The sequence below is a fragment of the Salmo salar genome, chromosome ssa08 (genome assembly GCF_905237065.1).
Source record: "Salmo salar chromosome ssa08, Ssal_v3.1, whole genome shotgun sequence".
Classification (NCBI taxonomy): domain Eukaryota; kingdom Metazoa; phylum Chordata; class Actinopteri; order Salmoniformes; family Salmonidae; genus Salmo; species Salmo salar.
In genome coordinates, this window is record NC_059449.1 from 17,863,766 (window position 1) to 17,891,659 (window position 27,894).

Sequence of the window (27,894 nt, forward strand, 5' to 3'; positions counted from 1 at the left end):
CTACTCCCTTCCTTCAGAACACTGTGTCCACATTCTAATGAGTCCTACTCAACATACCCACTAGCCTAACCCTACTCCCTTCCTTCAGAACACTGTGTCCACATTCTAATCAGTCCTACTCAACATAACCCACTAGCCTAACCCTACTCCCTTCCTTCAGAACACTGTGTCCACATTCTAATCAGTCCTACTCAACATAACCCACTAGCCTAACCCTACCATGCTGGTAGGTCCTCTCACTGTGCTTTGCTTGCTTTACGTTATGTCTTTTTTAATGACAACAGCCCATAAATACACACACACACGTACACACACCGACCCGTGGATGCGGAGGAACGAGCAGCCCGCCTGCGCCTGGCGCTGGACCAAGCCTGTTTGTTCTAGTAAAGGTCAGGAGTCAGCAGAAACACTGCTGCGATGTTTCCCCTCGCTCGCCAGGCTAACTTGGTTCGTCATGTTTGGCCGAAGGAGAAAAACCCACCCTGCCGTGCCTGACGCGCCTGTTTTGACTTCCGAACAGAGACCGAGAGAGACGTCCACATTGTTCAAAGGATAAGAGAGGAGGAGAAAGACATGAGCTAAACGTCCAGTACAGGAGGGAACATAGTCTGACTGCCTCTGGAAAATATACTCCACCATCCTCTTTGTTCCTAATTCTGACCACTTCAACTCAAAACAGAACCCCCGATTCATCTGGTGACAAAAAATGGAAGCCTCATTCCCTTTAAATTGATACTAAGCTGTTTACCAGATATGGGTCATGACATTACGACGCACTCCGAAAAAAAAAACCTCTTAAAAGCTTCATTTAAAAGCCGCAAAACGTTTAACCTAAGTAGTTCTAAATGGCCCCGTGGTGTTAGCCTACTCTACTTCAAGTAGGGTGGGTGGTGTAAGTGGGCCTGAGCTGGATCGCCTGTATCGTATCGCCATGGTGGGTTGGTGGAATTTTGGGGTTGCCAAGCATGGTGAATGGTTCCACATCTGGCAACCAGACAGACAGACTGAAGGGGGAGGGAGAGGGGATGGAGAGAGAGAGAGAGGGAGAGAGAGGGAAAGAGGGGAGAGAGAATGAAGGAAAGAGGGGAGAGAGAGAGAGAGAGGGAAATAGGGGAGAGAGAGAGAGGGAAAGAGGGGAGAGAGAGAAAGAGAGAGAGAGAGGGGTCTAAAGGAGAGAGGAAAGGAGAGAGAGGGGAAGTGGGACAAGAAGGGATCCAGTCTCAGCCTGGGGGCTAGCAGAAACAGAACACAACACAGAACACAGCCCTCCTCTCCTCATCAGTCTCTCTCTTTGTCACCCTCTGGTCCTCAGCCCCTGCCCAGGCACACATGTTTACATTAACGAGAAAGAAGAGAAGAAGAGATCTGATGGGCCCGACCGCACCGTCCTCAGAAACAGCAGAACGGAGAGAAAAACAAGAAGAGAGAGACAGTCGTCTCATGTGAAACAGGCTTTGTGGTGAGATACACAGCCCACGCCATCAGTGGTGTAGTGGAGGGCAGATGTAAGTAAACACAGTTTCCACACTTGTTTCTTTTGCTTGACAGTTTACACATTGAAAGTATAGGGTGTGTTGCTTTACTCACTGCCACTGGCGATAAGAGTTTACCCATCAACTTTTTACCACAACTTCACTGCACGCAATGCACTGTATGATAATAGAGAGAAAGGAGAGAGAGAGAGGGAGAGAGTGAGAGAGAGTGAGAGAGAGAGTGATAGAGAGAGAGAGAGATAGAGAGGGAGAGAGATAGATAGAGAGGGAGAGAGAGATAGAGAGGGAGAGAGATAGAGAGAGGGAAAGAGAGAGCGAGAGAGAGAGGTAGAGGGAGAGAGAGTGAGAGAGAGAGAGAGAGAGAGAGGGAGAGAGAGAGTGATAGAGAGAGAGAGAGAGGGAGAGAGATAGATAGAGAGAGAGAGAGAAAGAAAGAATAATGGAGATGTGAAGAAAGAAGGAGAGCGATAAAAGACAGGCAGACAGAGGACCGAGGGAGATGATTTCCTTTCAGATATGAAATGTCAGTTCTCTGGAACAGACAGTCAGGCTTTATTTGTTTTCTGTCAGCGAGGACGACACACCCACTGAGAGAATGTGTGTGTGTGTGTGTGTGTGTGTGTGTGTGTGTGTGTGTGTGTGTGTGTGTGTGTGTGTGTGTGTGTGTGTGTGTGTGTGTGTGTGTGTGTGTGTGTGTGTGTGTGTGTGTGTGTGTATGGTGACAACTGTGCGAGGCGAGACAGAGACACAATAGTCCCCCATCAACACACACACACATAGACCTGGCCACAGAAACAAGGGCTATGAGTCACGAGGCTCCGTCGTTAGCACGCAAGCGACTGAAACCTGCGTCAAGCACAGCAACTTAGCAAAACAACACAGTGTACGCCAAGGAGTGAGCGACACGGTCAACGTGGCTAGCTGAATTAGCCTACTTCAGCAGGAAATGCCTAAGTCTCCACACACTTTTTGATTTGTCTGTGTTGCCATAGAAAACAACAGGTTTATTGTTGTTCACTCGTTGGTAGTATTTCCATGTCTATTGGAATGCCTTGTTGCAATTAGTTTCATTTATCTCTTTCCAAAACTGAAACTAGCCCTGGGGTGACTGAAACTAAAGCATGTCACATTAAAAACACCTTTGATTCAACACGCGCTATATATACACAAAAGTACATGGACACACCTTCAAATAAGTGAATGAGATGTTCGACGAGCAAGTGTCCACATACTTTTTGGTCACGTAGTGTACCTCTGTCGCGTACAAAGCAGACGTAGTGTACAAAGCGCCAGAAAAGAAGAACGAGTGAGAATAGAGAATAGGAGACGAGTGAGAGTAAAGGAGTGTGAGAAATCAAATGTCAGTTTGGAGATCGATCGCAAGTTGTGTTCTATGAAATGATGTGGTTCAAATGCTATTGGTCGCATGTACACATAGTTAGAGGTTGTCATTGTAGGTTTAGCGAAATGCTTGTCTGTAGTGAAATGCTTGTGTTCCTAGCTCCAACAGTGCAGTAGTATCTAACAATACACAATAATACACACATCTAAAAGTTAAAGAATGGTTTGGTGTGCATCTCTGTATCATTTCAAAGTTAGGATAGCCCAAACTAAATATGCACGTTTTCGAAAGCTGTAACAACAGTCTGTAATGTAATTATATAAGAAGTGCAAGGAAACGCTCGAAATGTCCCTCCTGTCCTGAGTTGCATGACAGCTAAGGTTGGAGTCAGACAGACAGACTCGTGGGGACAGGCGGTGTGAACTCAATAAACACACGGTGGAATGGGCCTACAGGTCTGCATACACACTGTACCGATGTCAATGATTAACACCCAATAACACATAACCCACTGGCACAAAGCACCAATTCTCTCCTCTCTTCAGCGTCAGTATAAGAATGGGTTTCTGAGAAAGAGGTGGTGGGGGCTCCATGGATATTATATCATCGGACTAGTATTGTGTGGGTTGCACAATGGGTACACAATCTCCTACGATGTCAGGCAGAGGCAGAGATAGAGAGAAAGAGAGCTAGAGAGAGAGATAGAGGGGGGTAAAGCGATAGAGGGAGAGAGAGAGAGAGGGGGTAGAGACAGAGAGAGAGAGAGAGAGAGGGGGGGTTGAGACAGAGAGAGAGAAAGAGAGGGGTAGAGAGAGAGAGAGAGAGAGAGAGAGAGAGGGGGAGTAGAAAGAGAGGGGGGTAGAGAGAGAGAAAGCTAGAGAGCGAGAAAGAGGGGGTAGAGAGAGAATGCTTAACAGAATGTTTTACTTTCTTTCCTCTGAATCTCTGAATCTCAACACCCAGAACCAAACCTTGTGTACATGGAAACAGAGAGACTATCTGAAAGGGAATTCAGATTCAGTTGTGTGTGTTGTGTGTGTTGTGTGTGCACAACACCATGCATCAAATGAACTCTTCAAACAGACTTCTCTCTCTAGCTGTAGCTAGCCATCCACTTTCCCAAACCAAAACAACTCCAGTCTCTTCTCTCTCTAGCTGTAGCTAGCCATCCACTTTCCCAAACCAAAACAACTCCAGTCTCTTCTCTCTCTAGCTGTAGCTAGCCATCCACTTTCCCAAACCAAAACAACTCCAGTCTTACATGAAGTGGTGACGTGGCTTTGCTAGCCTGCAGAACATTCTCCTAGTACTACTAGGACTATTTCTACTGCCTGCAAGCTGAGTGTGTCACCCTCCCATTTCCCCCTACCCGCCTCAGTTACACAACTCAACATTCCAGCGTATGTGTGTGTGTGAGTGTGTGTTGCGTGCAGAGCTGACCTCATTTTCAATCTGCTCTACTCTGCTGTGCTCGACACACCAGCCACGTCCTCCAGTAGCAGTCGGGAGGGCCTCCCACCCTAACCTCCAGCATCCTCCAGTAGAAGTCAGGGGGCCCTCCCACCCTACCCTCCAGCGCCACAGAGGAACCCCCACAGCCCCCCACCCCCTCCACAATACAAACAACACCCGTGCTTGCCTGACTTTCTAGGAATGGCAGAGTCAAGTCGACCCAGCCTTGCTCGCTTTCTGTTCCTCACTTGTTTTCCGTGTGCTTCTGTACTCAGGGGCGCAGCTTCGGTTTTAGAAGTGGGGGGACATAACCTTTTGTTTTGATCTAGTCGTATAAACACTCCAAACAGCCTACCCGACTGCTCGGAGGCGTCCACAAGGTCCTAAAGCACACCGTTGCCTCGTTTTGTATCACATTCCAATGATAAAACCAAGGGGGGGAACAAAAATGCAATTTCAAAATGTTGAGTGAAGGTTGCGCCCCTGGCTGTCCTGTCGTATTTCACAATTCAAACAACAGCCTTTCTAGAAAGAACATGCTATTCTTCTTCTCTCTCTCTCCCTCTCTTTCTTTCTTTCTCTCTCCATCTCACGGCCACACAGCTCCATAGTCCACTCCTGGCACAGTGTGATTTCATGACTTGTTTAAATCTCTTTTTTTACGAGGTGCGGCATCAGCTACTTTGCGTCAGTTGAAAATGATTTAGTGACAGAGGGAACTGTGCCCGGACCGACGGACCTGGAGGCTCAACACCTGAGATGGAGGTGGGACTACCTTCTCCTTGAGATGTGGGTATAGGAGGGGTATACCTACATACGTATGAAGTGTGCATAACATAGACTACGTGAGCATACACACATACTGTGAGACAGACACACACCATACATGGACATGAGCAAACACACACTAAAGCAGACATGTACCACATACACAACAAGCATGCTGACACACCCGGACATGGACACACATGTGAACACACACATGCACATGTACAGTATTGTATTGTATTGTAATGTATTGTATTGTGTGGAATTGTATTGTAATGTATTGTATTGAATTGTAATGTGTTGTATTGTATTGAATTGAATTGTATTGTATTGTAATGTGTTGTATTGTATTGAATTGAATTGTATTGTATTGTATTGAATTGTATTTAATTGTATTGTATTGTAATGTATTGTAATGTATTGTATTGAATTGTATTGTATTGCAATGTGTTGTATTGTATTGTATTGAATTGTATTGTAATGTGTTGTATTGTATTGAATTGTATTGTATTGTAATGTGTTGTATTGTATTGAATTGTACTGTATTGTAGATGATTGAAGGTGTCCAGCTTACTGGCATGCATGTGAACCTACCTTCACGCCTACTATACATGTACATGCACACATACAATTAAGACAACACACACACACACACACGCGCATGCACACACACACACACACACATTATGACAGCACAGTCCAACAGACTGAGAGACTGACACGTGGCGCCTTCCGTCCCCATCATCCCCAATGAGTCACTGATCACTATTTAATGATGTGGAATGTTACAGAGTGACTTGGCAGCACGGTGTGACCAAGGTTAGGCCAGAACCATGAAGGTCACATGTCCTCAACACAGAACATGTCCTATCTACCTACTCAGGATTAATAAGTTATGAGAGAGAGAGAGAGAGAGATAGAGAGAGAGATAGAGAGAGAGAGAGAAAGAGAGAAATGGTTGGCAATAACAGAGGCACTGAACATAACAATTACATCCCGTCATCAATTCAATGTGGTGTTTCTGTGTCTATGACCTTACAGTATATCATAGTTATAGTTAAAGACCCAACACAGCCGTTTTATATCAATATCAAATCTCTCTGGGAAACAGTTAAGTACCTTACGTAATACATTTCAATTCAAATGAGCAAAATGTGCTTTTTAGCAACAAAAAGAATTCTCAAGCAAGACTTTTGCTAGGACTGTCTGGGAATGTTCTGATTGGGGAGGGGGAAACTGACAACGAGCTGTTATTGGTGGAGAGGTTTGCCCATGCAAACCTGCTGATTAGAAAATCCTGTGTAGATTTTATTTTCTTTCCAGAAACTATCAAGAAATAAAATGTCTTAATACATTTACAGTGTTAGTTTCATCAGCTGTTGTACGATATGATATAAAACACCACAGGAAAAATAGAATTTTGACTGCACTGGGCCTTTAAAACCTCATCATGTCCAACATCACAGACCCTAAATAGCCTGGGTCTTGTTCATCTGGGCATGCAACAGAAAACGTTTCCAAAGTTTCTAATTGGACAAGTCCTGGTAGTCCTTCCCTGTTTCAGTATGTTTTTGTCTGTTCGCTGCCTAATGACCACAACCCTGTTGTCTTTGTATCAGATGACTTCCTCTCACTCAGATGCGAGATCCATTTCAGACAGGGCAAGCCAGCCAGGGACTCTCTCGCATACAGTTTCCTGTCACAAAAGAGTCAGCCCCCTTAACCCAAATAAAAGGTAGGAGGGAAGGAGGGAGGAGAGAGGCATTTTGGCAGGGAGAGAGAGAGTGAGGAGGGTCCACTGTGAGCAGGGGCTCTGTAGGTACCCCTCCTCCCCATCTGCTTTCATCCTCCTCTTTTCCTCAGCTTTCTGCTGACTCAGTAAGAGAGAGAGAGAGAGAGAGAGAGAGAGAGAGAAACAAAGTAAGAAGAAAAAAAAAGAATGAAAACAGAAGACACAGATGTGGTCTCTTTGGAGAGAGAGAAGGAGAGAGGGGAGCAGAAGAGGTGAAGTAACAGGCCTGGCCTCCCCTCCTCCATCCCCCCCCCCCCTACCATCCAGTCTGACATATCACACACTACAGACTGGTGTTTCTTTCTACTCTGGCTCCAGCCCCAGCCAGGGCTGGCCTCTAGCTACAATGGGAGAACAGGTCCCAGGTCTGTTTGTATAGCCAACTCCTATGGTTGTTATCATGCCAAACATATTATATTGCAGGAGTTGGCTATACAGCACAAACCGATCTGGGGCCAGGCTATAGAGGGGAAATTCTGAATAAGCCAAATAAGGAGGACACTGTGATGATGAATGGAATCTGAGAGGAGATCAGACAGAGAGTAGTAAGGCCTATCTACGTGCACAAACACACACACACACACACACACACACACACACACACACACACACACGGTACATGGCACCTCCCTGTGATAATGACAGGTCTATTTATTTTCTCCTGTCAGAACATTTCTCAGTATAGTTGTGGTTTTCCAAAAACCTTGTTACTGGTTTTGCTGGAATTGACCAGCTGAATCACAACACAGCAGAAAACATCAACTTAACTCAAAAGCAACATTGTTTTTCTCCATCTGTACATTACCGTCGGCCGTCTGGTGTTTTCCCCTGGCCAACGAGAACACTTCAAAGAGGGCCACAATCAGAATCAGACCACATGTTATCAATAATAATAATCATTCATTCCCTTATCTATTTCTATGGCACTTTTCATTACAATAATACTTTTAAAGTGCTTAATCACCAAACCATCAGCCAGATGATTCTCTGAACTGAGTAACAGGCCAGATTGGTTTGTGTTTCACTTCTAACCAATGCCTATTCATCATTTTCCGTCAATGACTCACTTTATGTGAAACAGATAAATGAAACTGAGAGTGAGGGACACAAAACAACAGCTGCCTGGCACCGGTAGGTAGACTGTCTCTGTCTACATACTCTAGGACCATAAATAGACCTGATGATCCTTTCTCAGTCGAGGAAGGGCAAACATACCCCAGGACTCCTCCCAACGTGACGGGACGTGAACGTCTGATCACGAGCAGAGAGCAGCAATGTCAGATGGGCTTTTCCAGTCAGCAAGTGTGTGTGTGTGTGTGTGTGTGTGTGTGTGTGTGTGTGTGTGTGTGTGTGTGTGTGTGTGTGTGTGTGTGTGTGTGTGTGTGTGTGTGCAAGCCTATGATGTGGGGATGAAGGAAAAACTGGTTTCCTGGGCCTTGCCTAGAAAAGGAAACTACTGGTAGTCAGTCTGAACAGGGCAAAGAGAGAGAGAGAGACAGAGAGACAAAGAGAGAGAGAGAGACAGAGAGACAAAGAGAGAGAGAGAGAGAGAGAGACAAAGAGAGAGAGAGAGAGAGAGAGAGAGAGAACGTCGTCAGGGAGCGATGTCAGAAATGGGAAGGAAGCCGATGGCAACAGAGGCCGACCGAGCAACCAACCACGCGGCAGCGCTGCGGTTAGCAGAGCAGCATACTGGTGTCAGTGGCCTGTGAGAAGATTGCAGAAACAGCAGTGTCACCCTGGAGGCTTCTACCTACCTGCCCATCCCCCCATATCTATCTACCTACCTACCTGCCCATCCCCCCATATCTATCTACCTACCTACCTACCTACCTGCCCATCCCCCCATATCTACCTACCTGCCCATCCCCCCCATATCTATCTACTGTATCTATCTATCTATCTATCTATCTATCTATCTATCTATCTATCTATCTATCTATCTATCTATCTATCTATCTATCTATCTATCTATCTATCTATCTATCTATCTATCTATCTATCTATCTACCTGCCCATCCCCCCCATATCTATCTATCTATCTATCTATCTATCTATCTATCTATCTATCTATCTATCTATCTATCTATCTATCTATCTATCTATCTATCTATCTATCTATCTATCTATCTATCTATCTATCTATCTATCTATCTATCTATCTATCTATCTATCTATCTATCTATCTATCTATCTATCTATCTATCTATCTATCTATCTATCTATCTATCTATCTATCTATCTATCTATCCCCCCATATCTATCTATCTGACCTGTTCACCAGACGTGCTTGTTGCACCCTCGACAACTACTATGATTATTATTATTTGACCATGCTGGTCATTTATGAACATTTTAACATTTTAACATCTTGACCATGTTCTGTTATAATATCCACCCTGCACAGCCAGAAGAGGACTGGCCACCCCTCATAGCCTGGTTCCTCTCTAGGTTTCTTCCTAGGTTTTTGGCCTTTCTAGGGAGTTTTTCCTAGGGAGTTTTTCCTAGCCACCGTGCTTCTTTCACATGCTTTGCTTGCTGTTTGGGGTTTTAGGCTGGGTTTCTGTACAGCACTTTGAGATATCAGCTGATGTACGAAGGGCTATATAAAAATACATTTGATTGATTTGATTGATTGATATCTACTGTATCTATCTACCTACCTACCTGCCCATCCCCCCATATCTATCTACTGTATCTATCTATCTATCTATCTATCTACCTACCTACCTACCTGCCCATCCCCCCATATCTATCTACTGTATCTATCTATCTATCTATCTATCTATCTATCTATCTATCTATCTATCTATCTATCTATCTATCTATCTATCTATCTATCTATCTATCTATCTATCTATCTATCTATCTATCTATCTATCTATCTATCTATCTATCTATCTATCTATCTATCTATCTATCTATCTATCTATCTATCTATCTATCTATCTATCTATCTATCTATCTATCTATCTATCTATCTATCCTCACAGATAGATAGTGTCTGAAATGGCACATTATCCCCTATATAGTGTACTTGTTTTGACCAGAGCCCAATATGGCAGGTTGTTTCAGGGCAGGGATGTGTTGTTGTGTGTCTGAGTGAGACTGTTCTGCTGTCACCCAGCCAACAGTGTCCTGGTAACAGCACAGACTGCATGGGCCTCCCTGTCACAGAGCCAGGGCACGCACAACCAAGGCAACCTCAACCTAGACTTTGTGTTAGATTTGTCTGTCCCTCCATGTCTGTTCATAGGGAGAAACTTGTTACCATGTATGGCAGGGAAATCCTGCCATTAATGTGATAATCCAGTGGCGGGTGGTGAAAGGAGGGGAAGGAGGCCTCGCCTGTCATGTCTCTCAGCTACGCCTGTTGAGTCGCACACTCACGTCCCAGAATGCATTGCACCTTTCTATCTCTCTCTCTCGCTCTCTCTCCCTCTCTGTCTAATACTTGTCTCTTCTCCCATTCCCTTTGGTTCTCTGACTCTCTCTCTCTCTCTCTCTCTCTCACTCACTCACTCACATACACACACACACACACACACACACACACACACACACACACACACACACACACACACACACACACACACACACACACACACACACACACACACACACACACACACACACACACACACACACACACACACACACACAGAAGGAGTAGGGCAATGAAGAACAGCCTGTACCAGCTAGGAGTACAGGACCGACCAAAACATAAAATCGTGTCTAAGGCTCTGTCCAAAATGGTAACTTATTCCCTTATCATAGTGCACTACTTTTGGCCACACCCGAGGCTCCCTATTCCCTATATAGTGCACTCATTTTGGCCCAAAGGGAATAGGGTGCCATTACAGCCTCGCCCTAAGGGCGTGAGGGAGTGTGCACTGAGCTATGTGGATGCCGATACAGGGATTGTCTCAGATTAAGTCCCAGTCATACTGTCATTAAAAGTGTTGGACCAGGATGACAGCTGAGAGGCTGAGCACTATAGGGTTCCTTCCATCGTGGGTCGACAGGGATCAGCCTCCCAGAGAGATCCACCAACACAGAGAATAATTGAAAAGGTTCAGGATTAATCAAGCATTCGATAAATTCCTTTGGCTACGGCCCGGAATGAAAAAGAATTGTATTGTAGTTTTTTGCAAAACCCTCAAATAGGGTATCACCGTAACATCAACAAAGATACAGGAAATAGAGACACGACAATGCCTTGAGCCAACCGGCCCACAGTTTCACTACAATAATGAGCTATTGCAGCAGGGAGTAGGAAACTGAACCACCTCCACATTTTAACACCTATGTGTTCCCATAATGTAATTTGAGGACACAAGTCTGGACAGGGTTGGGGGATCCACGGTGCATTATGTTCTCGACGCATCGCCAACCCTCATACACACACAACATCTCCCCTCTCCCTGAAAGCCTGTCATTACAGACACACAGGCCTCTTTTCTCCCTGACACGGGAACAGGAAAACAAGGGAATCAAAAATGGAGGGGAAAAAAGGAGATTGTTTTTGAAAGGAAATGAGGTTGAGTGAGCCAGAGTTGAGGCTTTGGGACCGCAACAGACGACATTTCAACGTTTGTCTCGACGCTGTCCCCGAGGTCTTCAAGCGTCAGCGACCCGCTACAAAAGAAAACAGCGGCACCCCTTTATGACCCCGAGTTCACTTCTTCTTCTCTATGGCAACTGTCTCGTTGTGACAAGAGAGGTCCAAAGGCACGGCAACTTTTAGTTGGCATTTTAGTTATATGAAGAGTTCCTTAGTTCTCCTTTTTGTTTTTAAGCCCAATTAACCCCTTCACCAAGGAGGACCTTCTATCTACAGCGACCTGTCATTGTGTACCCTAGCAGTGCTTCTCTTCCTTATTGTATCTACAACTAAACCATGTTTGCAGTCTGCTATACAGGTTTTAAAAACCCTCACTTAAAGAAAAGGCACCTGCAGTGTGCATTTCAAGAGGAAGTAACTAAATGACCATTCTTTAACCACTTATCCTCCTGTTCTAATCTATTGCATCAGTGACATTGAAGGTTGCATTCATAAACCTGGAAGTTCGTCACTTCGAGAAAAAAAAAGACAACTTTTCAGAAACTTGTGGCCACATTTGATCGTAAGGGAAATGAGTACAGTGATTATGGAAGAGCTTACCAGCACTCGCACATTTCAGCATGTGAAACTGACTGCAACTATCATTTCAGCATGTGAAACTGACTGCAACTGTTTTAGTAACCCAACCCCACTAGATACAACCATGCAGTAATATCTCAACAACAAGAGACCTATACTCAGGTTCATCTCCCTCTCTTTCTCCGGTAATATCTCAACAACAAGAGACCTATACTCAGGTTCATCTCCCTCTCTTTCTCCAGTAATATCTCAACAACAAGAGACCTATACTCAGGTTCATCTCCCTCTCTTTCTCCAGTAATATGTCAACAACAAGAGACCTATACTCAGGTTCATCTCCCTCTCTTTCTCCAGTAATATCTCAACAACAAGAGACCTATACTCAGGTTCATCTCCCTCTCTTTCTCCAGTAATATCTCAACAACAAGAGACCTATACTCAGGTTCATCTCCCTCTCTTTCTCCGGTAATATCTCAACAACAAGAGACCTATACTCAGGTTCATCTCCCTCCCTTTCTCCGGTAATATCTCAACAACAAGAGACCTATACTCATGTTCATCTCCCTCTCTTTCTCCGGTAATATCTCAACAACAAGAGACCTATACTCAGGTTCAGCTCACTCCTTGGCGTACACTGTGTTGTTTTGCTAAGTTGCTGTGCTTGACGCAGGTTTCAGTCGCTTGCGTGCTAAAGACGGACCCTCGTGTTGTGGCCAGGTCTATGTGTGTGTGTGTGTGTGTGTTGATGGGGGACTATTGTGTCTCTGTCTCGCCTCGCACAGTTGTCACCATACATTCCACACACACACACACACACACACACACACACACACACACACACACACACACACACACACACACACACACACACACACACACACACACACACACACACACACACACACACTCCACCTCTCGCACGCACACTCTAACAGGGCACAGTCAGTCTGTTTTCTATTGGCCCTATCCTAAGCCCAGGCAGCAGCCAGTCAGTCTGTTTTCTATTGGTCCTGTCCTAAGCCCAGGCAGCAGCCAGTCAGTCTGTTTTCTATTGGTCCTGTCCTAAGCCCAGGCAGCAGCCAGTCAGTCTGTTTTCTATTGGTCCTATCCTAAGCCCAGGCAGCAGCCAGTCAGTCTGTTTTCTATTGGTCCTATCCTAAGCCCAGGCAGCAGCCAGTCAGTCTGTTTTCTATTGGTCCTATCCTAAGCCCAGGCAGCAGGCAGTCAGTCTGTTTTCTATTGGTCCTGTCCTAAGCCCAGGCAGCAGTCAGTCAGTCTGTTTTCTATATAGAACAGAAGAAACACCACACTACTAAATCAGCTGGGTCGGAGAAGAAAAAAAAACTAAACACAGAGGTCCAAAAACACACTATTCTTTTTTCTTTCATCTACCCTCCTCAAACATCCCTCTACATCCCTCACTTTGCAATATGACACTTTGTTGTACCATGCAGGCTCCAGTGTGTGTGTGTGTGTGTAGTGTGTGTGTGTGTGTGTGTGTGTGTGTGTGTGTGTGTGTGTGTGTGTGTGTGTGTGTGTGTGTGTGTGTGTGTGTGTGTGTGTGTGTGTGTGTGTGTGTGTGTGTGTGTGTGTGAGAGAGAGAGAGAAAGAGTGAGAGAGAGTCAGAGAGAGAGAGATATAAAGGTACAATGCATTCTGGGACGTGAGTGGGCGACTCAACAGGCGTAGCTGAGAGACATGACAGGCGAGGCCTCCTTCCCCTCCTTTCACCACCCGCCACTGGATTATGACATTAATGGCAGGATTTCCCTGCCATACATGGTAACAAGTTTCTCCCTATGAACAGACACGGAGGGACAGACAAATCTAACACAAAGTCTAGGTTGAGGTTACCTTGGAAATCCGATTATTATCCGTCTGCCCAAGGCACATGGAGGAGGGTGGCTCCTCATCTTTGATGTGCTTTTATCTTTTATCCGAGGTGGTGGAGCGAGAGAGGTGAAGGGAGGGGACTGTACGAACAAGTGGCCGGACATTTTGATATTTTCAGTCCACTCTGTGCTTTTTAAACTTCAGCTCCACAAGAATACATCTGACATTTACCAATAGTCCTCACCCCATCACCTCTTGTTATTAGGGAACAGGGAGTCCTTCCAAGCCAACCATGGGACTGTCTGGGCGAGAGACATACAGTTCCTCCAGGGAAATGAACAAGAGAAACAGAGGGGGAGGAAGAAGGGTAGGGGGAGTTTGAAGCCTGCTCTCAGATCTGTTTGTGTTGTATAGCAGAGTCTAATTGACCTATAGGAATTGGCTATAAACTGATCTGGGATCAGGCTAGTGCCAAAATTAATAGACCTATAGGAATTGGCTATTAACTGAAGAGGACTGGCCACCCCTCAGAGCCTGGTTCCTTACTTTCTAGGGAGTTTTTCCTAGCCACCGTGCTTCTACATCTGCATTGCTTGATGTTTTCAGGTTTTAGGCTGGGTTTCTGTATAAGCACTTTGTGACATCTGCTGATGTAAAAAGGGCTTTATAAATAAATGTGATTGATTGATCTGGGATCAGGCTAGCGCTGTGTCTAATTGACCTATAGGAATTGCTAATGAACTGATCTGGGACCAGGCTATATAGCACAGTGTTGTCTGTCATCTTACCTGTGTTTCTCCAGCTCGTTGTGTGACGATCTGAAAGGGCAAATACACAAAGACATGGATGAGTGCCTTGGGAACTGATAGTTACACTCTGTAGTTACTCTGTAGTTACACTCTGTAGTTACACTCTGTAGTTACACCCTGTAGTTACACCCTGTAGTTACACCCTGTAGTTACACCCTGTAGTTACACCCTGTAGTAACACTCTGTAGTAACACTCTGGACACTGTCATTAATACACACCGTCTCATGACCAGGGTGCAGGATGGGAATGCGCACTTGGGTTGTGTTCATTTGGGAAAACGCTTGAATTTTGTTTTCAATGGGATATGAAGATGAGCGTTTCTGATGGAGAGTTTCCCAGTTTCAGTATGTTCTCTTCCGTTTTGGTACATAATGAACATGACCCATGGTGATGGTCAGGAGACAGACAGAGAGAGGACGTCTTGATATTCGTAAACGGTTTGGAAAAGCGGATGGACAGATGAAATGGAGACGTAAAGGGTAGAAGAAGCGTGTGACCTACATAACGTGTTAAAAAGAGGATGTTGGTCGGCCAAAATGTGAAAGCCCCAAGCCCTTTCCCAGTTGTCCTTCCTTTGCTGTTATATGAGTGGCTCTGCAGCTTTGAACACGTAGGATATGTTCCAATGTTACTAACATACTCTACTTAAATTGCAGGCCACATGCATTGCTTCATTCTAAGCAGCATGCTGGTGTGGATATCGTAACAGGGTCATAGAGTTCTTGATTGTGTCAAGGTCTTATTAGCTAACCTAGCTACAGACCCCTGGGAATTTCATGTTTATTTCTGCATGTTCATCTAGTATTTGTTGGAAATAACACACAGCGCCTCTGCAGGCCTAATCAGGCTTGGAGAGATTCAAGTGGCTGATGCTTGGAAAATGTGATATATTATATATATATTTATATATATATATATATATATATATATATAGAGAGAGAGAGAGAGAGAGAGAGAGAGAGAGAGAGAGAGAGAGAGAGAGAGAGAGAGAAAGAGAGAGAGAGAGAGAAAGAGAGAGTTTCCCTCTTTGTGGTCTGACTGCAACTCAGCTCGTCAAAGTGCTCTTGGACTAAACCACCAGGCAGAGCCAGGAGAGCCAGTCAGGTAAAAACAGCCGCTCAAACAAACACTGCAAGGATGCAAAAATAGAGGGGAGAGCTGTAGCACTCTTGTGTAACAAATGGTGAAACAAATTTCCCGGTATTAGATAAGGCATACCTGTGCCTTACACAGCATTTATTTTACATAAGCTGGAAGGTCAACAACCTCTTGTCACAGTGCATTCTGGGACAATGCAATGTAAATTCAGAAATAAGGCTAAATACTAAGAAGAAGGCCTTCGCTCGCTCCCCTTCCCCCCCACACCTCCATTTCTGTTTATCAGATAGATAGATATATTATTCCATTTTTTTGTTGTACAAAGCTCTGCATTCGTCATCGTGTGGAAAACTAATTCCTCTTCCCTCAATGTGTGTGTGTATGAAATCTGTCAGAGAGCTCTCAACGGAGGACAAAAATGGTCCATGGTGAGAGGGAGAAACACACACACACACACACGCTCTCGCACATGCACTCGCACACACTGACACACTAGACTGGACAGCAGTATGTGTACGTCAACAGTCCTACACTGTAAAGGGCTTACTGTGAATTTGACAGTAGCTTACGGGCAGCTCGGTGGCAACTCAAATAAAATTCTGTCTTTCATATTACAGTGCACCTACAGTAATATAAATATGCTATCAAAGCAAGTACTGTGTAAAGACACACAGTACAATACCATCAAATGGACTTTATTATACTGTAAATAAGTAAATGCTACTGTAATCAGATTGAATGAATGAATTATAAGGCACGCCTAAAGATATGTTAATGAGCCAGAAACAACAACATCATAGCATATAGTTTTTGTCAGATGCACCGGATAAGTGCAGTGAAATATGTTGTTTTACAGAGTCAGCCATAGTAGTACGGTGCCCCTGGAGCAAATGAGGGTTAAGTGCCTTGCTCAAGGGCACATCGACATATTTCCCCCCTTTTCAGCTCGGATATTAAAACTAGCGACCTTTCTGTCACTGGCCCAATGCTCTAACCACTAGGCTACCTGCCACCCACTAGTGGTCAAAAGGTTTTACAGTACCATTGCAAATACAGCAATTACTTCCCCGCCCACAATATTTTCCCACAATGCACCATAATGTACAGTATGCTGCAGTAAAATGTTTAAAAGTATTTTCCTGTTGATGATACCCCAAATTACCATATAATTTACAGTTTTCCTTTTCCATTACAGCGTAGACACTGCAGCATACTATTTCAGGCCAGGGAGCTGGGAAGGCTATTAGGACGACCAATGGAAATGAATGAGAGCACTGAAGTTCATCTTTATAAACAAACCCCTTGGTTCTTGTCCCAATAATACCCTGAAACTACCATCTAGGATGCCAAGGAAATAACAAGCCAAGACACTAACACAAAGACCCCTGCCGTCGTGTCCACCACTCTTTTCAGCCAATCCCTCTTAAGTGCCCTTGTACTGGCGACTTCAGACGTGGTTCCCACAGATGTGGAGGGATGGGAACGGGAAGATGACCTGAATCTGCGTAGGCCCCAGTGCCCCACAGCTCACTGCATGAGACGCTTGAGCAGATGCTAGCCTATCCTGTGTGCGCCGTCACCCATTGTCATAGTATCCAGGGTGGTGTTCACTGGGACACACAACCAAAAACGTTTTAAAAACATTTTGCAATGAACAACTTGCCTTTTTGACTGGACAAGTCCAGGTAGTCTCTCCTGGTTTGAGTCAGTTTTCTTCCGTTTGGTGCCTAATGATGATACCCATCTGCACATAACACTGTGTTGTGTGTGCTGCCCCTAGGCCTCTCACTGGCCATGCTCAGTGGAAGGGGGAGGGGCTCGGCCTACAGACGCTGCTGACAAGCCCTTTTCACCATCCGACGCCACGGGAGAGGAAATGCTTTATCTCCTGTATAAGGAAGTAGTCCTATTCAAATTTGAAACATGTGCAAATTGGGGACAGGCAAAGCACGAGGAGACACTCCATGGTTTCCTTAAGCGAGGCACAGGTCAAAGAGGCCCGGCAGGGAGGCACAGTCCGACACCAGACTTGCCTCATACAGCAACAACAGACATATGACTTTGAATGTCATATAAACTGTCAGTATAAGATTGAAAAATCATCACTAGAGTCGGGACAGGACTGGTGTGTAAATAAGGCCTACATCAGCCGCCATTTTGGGGATGGATGAAAACAGTCGCCTGGTTATAAATGCATATTACATGAAGGCCTGGGATGTCCTCGTTTGGTAGCAACGCAGTGAAACCAAAATGAGGAGCTCTATGCATCCGTTTGTTGTTTTGAGGACGCACATGTTCAAGGATATAGTGTTATAATTGTGTGCATGTACGCCCGGGGACTGCTGAACATCGGTTACAACACAGTGGCCGTTGCATTTACTGTTTGTGTCCCGATTTAACCTCGGGCTTCAAAGTAAACAGGGAAACTCACCCGAAGGTTCTCCTTTCTATGATACCGATTTGCCTCTGTCACGTGTCGTGTAAAAGGCATATCATTGCACTACAATATTAATACACTCAATCTATATGGAGGGCTTCTAAATAAAATGATCGAAAACCATGTTTCCATGTGTCAACTAACTTCCACTGATTTGGATGCAGAAATGGGGTTGCACTGACGACTTGCTGTAGTCTGCAGAGCAATGAACTGGTACCAGAAAAGAGAGAGAAACTCAGGCTGCAGCCAGACCAGCTGTAAACTGAGCCCTCCGCCCAGGCAGGGGCAGGGTCTGCTAAGGCTGCGTCAGTGGGGCACTGTGTTATGTGGACATCTGTGTGAGCTAAGTTGAGTTGGCCACCACACCCACCTGAGTGTGCCACATCCCCACTGTTTTGCTCCAAGAAAACACACTGTGACTGCACCACAAGACTTGAAAATATAGGCCACTGACAGATCCTATATATCTCCCACAACATATGGTTTATAAAAATGAGCCTCTTTGGTGAGGGTGGGGTCATATGACGTCTCATATGTTGATGTTATTCCTACAAATTTGAACTAGCTGCTATCCTGCATATTTTTTTCATACAAGGAAATTAAGATAATTTGCTGAATTTACGAAGGAAAAATTAATTATCAAAGCGTGAGACTGCTTCTAAAAAAAAGTTTTGCGGGCAGTGCGCAGGACCAATCATATGATATGCCAACCAACCAATAGAAAACTAGAATGGCCGGTAAATTTAGCGCAGTAACAACAACAAACATTTCTTAAAAGTGGTGTAATCTTTTTTTCAATTGCAAAAATGTGAAATGTTCCTGAAGCACGGCCGTACAAAGCAGCCTCCGCACGACAGGAGAATCGATACATTTAACATCATATTTGTGTTATCTACGTCAGAACGCCGTGTACTGTAGCCTACCGAGATGACGACGCGCTCGGTGTCATATGGGTCATGGGAGGGAGTGACATAACACAAGTTCCAAAATGTTGCAAATGCACCAAGAAGTGTGCGTGTTCAAATCAATGCGTGAATGCATTGGAGAAAAGGGGGTTAATGTCAGAATGAAGCATGGGTGTTGAAAAAGAAAGTGAGCACCAAAGTGATGCTGTACGCGTGGCAGTGTTTATACGACATCTAAACAGTGAAAAGAAAAATGGCGTTTGTATGAATGACGAATAAACACAAACAGATCGATTGAACTATTGATATATCGATAGAACAATGGGTATATTTACCTATTGTTCTGAGTTTTTCTTGAAATTGGTGAAGCTTTCGTTTTCTTTCGGGAAAAGTCGCTATTGTACGGTAGAACAGACGCGTAACCATGTTCTGCTTCTATTGACAAAGTAAACAAAAACAACAGGGTTAATTTCTACACATGTAGGCTAACAAATTAAACGTTACAAGGGATATAAACTGACTATCACATAATAGAACTGTCAATGCCATATATGACGTAGTCTAAGCAAAACATGTTATTTGATAAAAGTGGTTATGGTTACGTAGATAAACTCGTTGACAATGCTGGAGCAAAGCACAACATTCAGGGCAATCTAATATTGAAAGTATCATATTTTATTAAAGTGAAAGTATCATATTTTTTTACGTATTTTTTTACGTAGATAAACTCGTTGACAATGCTGGAGCAAAGCACAACATTCAGGGCAATCTAATATAGAGTTTATCTACGTAACCATTTATAATAAACATGATAAACATAATGTATTTTAATAAGAAACTGTATCTTGAACTTGTCCCTAACCAATTTTAAACAAGGCTATAGCCATCAGATAAAACAGGTTATAAGCATTGACTGATCATACTAATGCAAAACTACAAATGCAAATAGGTTATATTTAAAGACTTTTCCTAATGTGTTGACTAGTTTGTTTATATGCAAGTTATATCTAGGTCGGTCAGTCTGCAATAACATCACCGCACCAGCGCAGTGTGTTCATTGCTCATAAAGTGACATAGCTGCGCTTTGGCAGTGCACGTCCACAACTTCACATGAGATAGAATAGAAACAGTTTTAATTTTCCTAACATTAAATACGGTCATTAACCCAGTCAAAGCCATTTGACATTCTGTCAGGGAAATACCTCTGTCTCTTCTTTCCAAGTATTCTGCAGCCTCCAGGAGAATTAAAAGAGAATTAAGTTCCATCTTGTTGACTTGTATAAAAATATAAAATAAAATCTATATACACAAATGTACAACTAATGTAAAAAAAATTATAATATGAGACAAAAATGAAATAAAAACTAAAACTGTGTTAGGTCGATATAAACGTCTATGTTCAGTTCTGAGTCTTTGGGACTCCCAGCCAGATTCATATCAACTGCACCTAACGAAAAACCTGCGAAGTAAAGGACGGCTGTTCTGGCCAATTACAAAATAATAACGTCCACATAGGCGGTCCCTGAATACGTGCCTTGGCCAATAGGGAAGCTCAGTGACGGGTTTACCAGGAGCATGTTGATACATTGCGAATTGCCTTGTGATTGGCTTGACAGTGATAGTAACAAGGTAGGAGCTATACCCTAGCAACAACGCGTGTGACCCAGCCCCATAATCGTTCATTGGTCGGATATCTAGATAACTGGCTGTTGATTGGCAGAGGGGTACTTTTGGGCGTGTCTTTTTCCTTCCTCTTGAACATTGAACTTGGCTGTTGTCTGGGTTGCCAGTGTGGCGTGCTCTTCGTCAAAAAGTCTATCTTGAATCGTGTAGGAAGTCACGTTGCTGTTTGTTGAGCCAACTGCTTCAATTAGACAACTTATTTCAGAAAAGTTTAAGCTCTGGTGTGCTTTAGAATAGATGAAAACTGCTATTATGTTGTGATGACATTGTCTAAAAAAAATATGATACTTTCACTTTAATAAAATATGATACTTTCAATTTTAAAATGGTATACTTACACTTTAAAGTTTATTATCAGGCTTAATATCCAGCAGTTACACATGATTCAAGTAAAAGCAAACATCTTTTGGGGATTTTTTTATAATTGCATTTGGCAACCACAGGATGCTGTTAGAGAGAGAGAGAGAGAGAGAGAGAGAGCGAGCGAGGGGCTAAGGGGCAGGATTATTATGAAATGCAAAGACTTGTGTAGGTCATTATCTTTTTGAAAGCTACATGTTTATAAAATTAACCATTTTAGAATGAGATAGATGACCACAATGTATTGCAAAGCCTTCTTCAGGAGAGAGCCTGCATGCCACAGTGCCTGGGGTATTTACAAAGCTGTCTGCACATTTCCATGGCTAATTTTCCCAGTATTCCCTCAACTGCAACATTTTATGGAAATAAAATGGTTCCAAAATGGTGCAAAGCAAGACGATATATATATATTTTTTAAATACACACAACAAGCCCATAGCTTCCTCTCCACACTGCCGTAGTCTGTTATGGTGATGAGGTCACACTCTCAGCAGGGTCACAAGGTATGGGCCTACCTGTGCTGCTGTCCCTCAAGGCAACAACACACTGCTATGCTGTAACCATCATAGAACCAGGCCATACTGTTAAACAAAACTTACCTCACTGTTACTATAAACCTTTTACAGTAATTGGTTATAAAGTGATATTTATGATTATTACCATGCTATATCACGTACCAATCTAGTTATGGCAGTAAAACATTGCTATGTGTGTCCTAATGGTAATCTTGTAAACTTTTATTATGTTTTATTGTAATTGCACTTAATTATTTTTCAGCTCACTAGCCTTATGATAGGCAATATGTCAGTCTGTCTTCAGATGACTGTAAAACATGGCCCAGTTGGCTTGACCTGGTTAGACCAGACTGAATGCTGCACTCACTGGTGACACAATGGCTCAGGGTGGTTTTACCAGGCTACAGCTGGCTACCAAAGTCAACCAACCTCACCCACACACTCGCTATAAGACCACAGTGGTGGATAAATAAAAGAACACAAAAGGAACACACACCCGAGATAATGAAGTGGCAGAGACGTGACAACATTATCAATGAGGATAAACGTAAAGATAAGCAATCAGCGTTATAAACTTGATCCAAAACCTCACCAAAATGCTCAGTCTTTACGTGTAGCCGGGCGATGTACTGAGAAGAAGAAAGGAAGAGAAAGTAATATAGGGTCTCAGGAAGATAGTGATAAAAACAAAGATGATAAAAGTCATTGCCAGATGCTTGTAGTAACCAATAAAGCATTGGCTGTGTTTGAAACATCAGAGAAATGTCTGTATGCACAATCACTCCATACGTAGGCTGACTCTCTCTGTGTACAGTTCATGTCAACAGACGGGTGAGACTGGACTGATGCAACATGTAGGGATCAACATAAACTAGTTATTGATCATTTTTAAGCTAAAGGACTGTTTGTCAGGATTTTGAATTATTCCCCAGATGTGCTATGGTTGGGTGTGTGTGTTTGTGTTTCAGTATCTAATGACACTGATGGTTTAAATGAATATTGCGAATATCACTGAATACCACTCTTTTACCAAACAGATCAAAGACAATATAGAAACCATCTAAATGAATCACCTTGAGTTGCAACTGAAACCAGGGGACTTAATTCCAAGAATAGTTGTCCCTAGTGGCCTGCCCTTTGTTTAGCTGAATTCATATGCATGCCTTTTTTTTTATTGTTTCCTGATACTTGTTTGTTGCAGTACACTTCTGCCTCTGTGAATGTTTCTACCGCTATTATTAACAAGCCAATTCTCCATTGTTCCTGTGTGTGTGTGTGTGTGTGTCTCTCTGTGTGTGTGTGTGTGTGTGTGTGTGTGTGTGTGTGTGTGTGTGTGTGTGTGTGTGTGTGTGTGTGTGTGTGTGTGTGTGTGTGTGTGTGTGTGTGTGTGTGTGTGTGTGTGTGTGCATGCATGTGTGTTAATGAAACCATTTATTATACATGTTCATATTTCAATTTATATATTATAGGCCTATATAAACACTGGTAGGTTGGTCTGTGTTAACCCAAAGGTAGGTGGTGTTTCTGTGTGCTGTTTCCTGTTCAGCCACGACTGTGTGGCTTTGCACGACACCAACTCCCTCATCAAGTTTGCTGACGACACCATGGTTGTAGGCCTGATAACCAACAACGACGAGTCAGCCTTTAGGAAGGAGATAAGTGAACTGGCATTGTGGTGTCATGACAACAACCTCTCCCTCAACGTCAGCAAAACAAACACGTTGATTGTTGACTTCAGGAAGCAGAGGAGTGAACATGCCCCGATCCACATCAAAGGGACTGCAGTAGAGAGAGTCACGAGTTTTAAGTTCCTCGGCGTCCACATCACTGAGAACTTGTCATGGACCAACAACACCACTCTTGTCAAGCAGGCACTAACAGCATCTCTATTTCCTAAGGTGGCTGAAGAAATTCTGCATGTCGCTCCGGGTCCTCTCCACATACTACCGCTGCACCATCAAGAGCATCCTGACCGGTTGCAACACGGCCTGAAATTGCTCCATCTATTGCTCCATCCACGACTGCAAGGCCCTCCAGCGAGTGGTGAAGACGCCCCAGTACATCCCTGGGACCATGCTCTCACCCATCCAGGACATCTACTCAAAACGGTGCCTGAGGAAGGCCAGCAGCATCATCAAGGACCCCACACACCCCAGCCACGAGCTGTTCTCTCCCCTACCTTCGGGTACATGGTATTGGAGCATAAGGTCTGATACCAACAGGTTCAGAGACATTTTCTATCTACAAGTTATCAGTCTGCTGAACACTTGAATTGGACCTACCACCTGCTCTGTTTCTCCACACCTTAGCACACCCACACAGACACACACATGCACACGCACGCACGCACGCACGCACGCACGCACGCACGCACGCACGCACGCACACACACACACACACACACACACACACACACACACACACACACACACACACACAGTATACATTCATGTTACACACACATCACAACTGCTGCTTCCAGACTATTATTATACTGCTCAGTTTATACACTGGCCCCATCCCCAATACACATGTAAATATTGGACTATTAATTGTGCCTTTCTGTATTATACTCATGCTAAAATTTTTCCTCTATTCTACTCAGCCATTTACTTTATGTTCATATTCTTATCTGTTGTTATTTCTTATTGTTGTTGCATTGTCGACAAGGAACCTGAAAGTAATACAACTTGAAACTTGAAACTAAGACGAGTCTCATCTATGATGCAGTGTGATATTTGAGTTGATAATGTCGCTCCCAACTGTCTCCACCCACTCATACTTTCAATACCACATACTGCAGTTGGTTCCATCATTGCAGATGGTAGTAGTAATAGCCGAAATACACGTATAGTAGCCTGGTCACAGATCTGTTTGTGCTGTGTAGCCAACTCCTATGGTCGTTGCCATGCCAAACAATTTGTACAGCACAAGCTGATCTGGGACTAGGCTGCAGTCTGTTTCACAACAACAACTGTTACAACTGCATTTCCAGGCAGGCCCGGCCTAAAAACCTTCTATTACGTCCACACTTCCTCAGTCCTGACGATCATCACATCCTCGTTAGGCTGATTTATGTGGAAATTATAGATTTATGCAATGGGTGCACTTTTTAAAATCCTTGTAGGCGGTCCCATGATGCAGTACTGACTTCACTCACTGAGCTGAACTCTGTACGTCTGCGTCTGTTATCAGTGTGTATGTGGTGTGTGTGTCCTTTATCAGTGACAGAGATTACGAAGGGCTTGACCTTGCTTGGAGTCCCAGGTGAAATTATTGGCCTCTTCAAGCCCTATTGATTGAACCCAGTATTTTCCATGCTGGCTAAAGATAAATGCCATAAGTGTATTATACATAGCCTCAATCCTAGATACATAACAGAGGTTTAACTGAAAGTTTTGGATTTTGGCAATGAAGCCCTTTATTTAATTGCCAAGGAAGTTAGAGGTAGCTTCGAAGAACCAATGCTACCTAGGTTAGCACAAAGACTGCTAGCTGTACCCAAATACTTCCAGTCTTTGCACTTCGCTAGCGCTAACACTAGTTAGCACTGGCTTGAGAAACTACCTCTAACTTCATACTGGACACAGAGATACAATGGTATCCACAAGTTCATCTGACTCTGGGGAAGGAGATAAAGGGCTTCATTGCCAAAATCCAAACTTTCGCTTTAACAGTCATGATTTGAGAAAAGCTAAATAGGTTATAACTTTTTGTCATGGGCAATGGTGCCAAATGAGGTATGATGCTACATACATAGTCCTGTGCATCCCAAATGGTACCTGATTCCCTATTAGTGCACTACGTTTAGCCAGAGCCCTATGGGTAGCCCAATGGGATCTGGTCAAAAGTAATGCACTATGTAGGTATTATGGTGCCACTTGGAACACATCCCTAAGTGAATCAGACTGCAATATTAACTTGCTGAGTAAGCTACAGTAACATCTGGTTCTGTAAAGTGCCTATACAGCTGTATTCTGTACTGTGGATATCAGTGTTAATCGTCTGTTAAATTTTGGTTAAGTTTGCAATGGTGACCCGACACAATGAGCACGTGTCAGGAACATGATTTCTACAGTTAGTTCAAATAATTACCGCGATCAACACCAAATACAGCCGTTATTCACATAGCCTACTGAGACTAAAGTGAGTTTTTCTGTACTGTGGCCAACCTGACTAAGGCCTACAGTACATACAGCTAAATAGAAAGTGCTTCAAATAATACGTGTTTTGAGGCAACATTGTGTATAACATTGTGTGTAATGCTACCATTGTGGTGACACATTTAGCCTAAAAAAGTGTTTATATTCTTCTTTATCAGTTAATCATACAGAAATAGTATCCCCACTTTATATAAGCAGCCATTCATGCCTCAGTCAGACCTCATGCAAAGCACCATCAGTTACATTTTTAGTAATTTAGCAGACGCTCTTATCCAGAGCAACTTACAGTAGTGAATGCATACATTTCATACATTTTTTCTCTTTACTGGTCCCCCATGGGAATTGAACCCACAACCCTGGCGTTGCAAACACCACACAAACACCATGCTCTACCAACTGAGCCACACAGGACCTGGAACACAGAGCAGTGAACCAGAACACACTGTCTCTCCTGAGAGAGGGAATATCAACAACACAACACAGGGAAATGGTTGTTTGGACTGAGATAAATTCCACAATGTTTGTGTTTATTTTACGCTGCATGGTACAGGTTATGAAAGTGGGCCTGTGTTTTTTGTTGACTGTCCACTTGTGTCCACCTATACTATAATACTATCTAGTCCTGCGTTTTCCCATGTGTATCAGTAGATATCTAATATCTTTGTGCAAATGTGGATCCTAGGTTAACACTTAGCTTTTTTTGTTTCCAAATAGCACAGCTTCTGCTTTTCTCCATGCAGCCTGGCCATAATGTAACTTCTGGCTCTCTGAGAGGCTGCTACAGCACTAGCACCTCTAATCTCCTCTGATCTTTCCTTCTCCTCTTGATCACTAGTGTTGCTGTGGAAGGATCATTTGTTTTGGGGATCAAATTTTTATGGATGGTTCACCAATGCCTGGGCAACGAAACCAGCGAGCTCCTCCAAGAGAAATCGTGTGTGTGTGTGTGTGTTTGTGAGCACAGTGCAGAGTTTAGTATCAGCGAAACCAAGGCTTAATTTGTTTTTTTTTATGGTCATGGGAGGAAGGTGAAAAGTGCACCATTTGCCTTTATAATTAGCTGTCATTCGTCGCCATTTTTATGGTTTTATCCATTGACATAAAACCATAAAAAACACCATGTGAAGTTGCATCGAATTAAACCACAAAAACGCTTAGCCTAGGGTTAATCTTTCAGTCACTGTTTGAGAGGGTTCATGTGAAAACAAAATGATTGTTAAAGGGGCAATATGTGATTGCTGCATCCATTTTAAGATTTTCAAATGATTAATACATGCCCATTGATTCATGAAGAATCTAAATGATAAAGGCCTCGTGAGCTTAGTTCAACTGTCATACCAGCATTTCGCTACGCCCGCAATAACATCTGCTATATATGTGTACGGGACCAATAAGATTTGATTTGATACACCATTGTTTGTAAATCAGTGGCGGGGTGACCACTTTTTTTATTGCTTGTACTGCAGATTGCAGATGACTCCTTTAAGTATATCAGCAACATGTATCTTGTCAGACATATCACAGACAGTGTTTTATGACACTATTTTTGACATGTTCTAATGAGATTATGTTGGTCTTGCAATTCCTGCAATGGAGAGAACACTTCTTCTTCGTAAAGTGATAATCCTCCAATCAAGGCAACGCTCAGCACATAACTAACTACGTTCTTTCAATGTGTGTGTGTGTGTGTGTGTGTGTGTGTGTGTGTGCTGGGAGCTATTTGAGGTTCTTGACACAAGGAAGACCTCAGTATCACTGCATTTACAGTCGTGTTAGTTGCTCGTAAAAGTGTTTTCTGCATTTAATGAGGTGCAGCGCTGGAGCCGAGCACAATCACTGGGCTGGAGCAGTGCCAGGATGCCAAAGTCTGGGACAGAGGACCGTAATTGCTCCGCTTTAGTGATTCGCTGTCTATTTTTTCAATCTAATATGCAAATTGTAGCATTTCCCCAGTGGCCTGTTGAACTTGATGCCCCTCTGGTGTGTTTACAGTAACCCTGGGTTGTAGGGCTGCACCATATAGGCAAATAATCTAATTGCAATTTTACTTGTGATTTAGATCAAAACACTTGGGGTCATAAAAATACAATTAGTATTCTG

General features: G+C 43.5%; 1 protein-coding gene across 3 annotated transcripts in view; it reads right to left on the reverse strand.

The window, feature by feature from the left end:
* The window catches only part of mxd4 (MAX dimerization protein 4), a 39,733-nt gene extending 19,154 nt beyond the window's left edge, over positions 1–20,579 (reverse strand). Inside the window, exons 1-3 of one of the 3 annotated variants that reach the window (XM_014209608.2) lie at positions 20,276–20,579; positions 19,409–19,508; positions 14,612–14,641 (exon numbers count right to left, since the gene is read on the reverse strand). In XM_014209608.2, coding sequence (XP_014065083.2) covers positions 14,612–14,641; positions 19,409–19,508; positions 20,276–20,339 — 194 coding nt within the window. In that variant the 5' untranslated portion in view covers positions 20,340–20,579. Of the gene's footprint in view, positions 1–4,275; positions 4,296–14,067; positions 14,088–14,611; positions 14,642–19,408; positions 19,509–20,275 lie in introns of those variants that run through there. The other 2 variants (XM_045722896.1, XM_045722897.1) reach the window with 2 other exon arrangements.
* Positions 20,580–27,894: the final 7,315 nt, after the last annotated feature.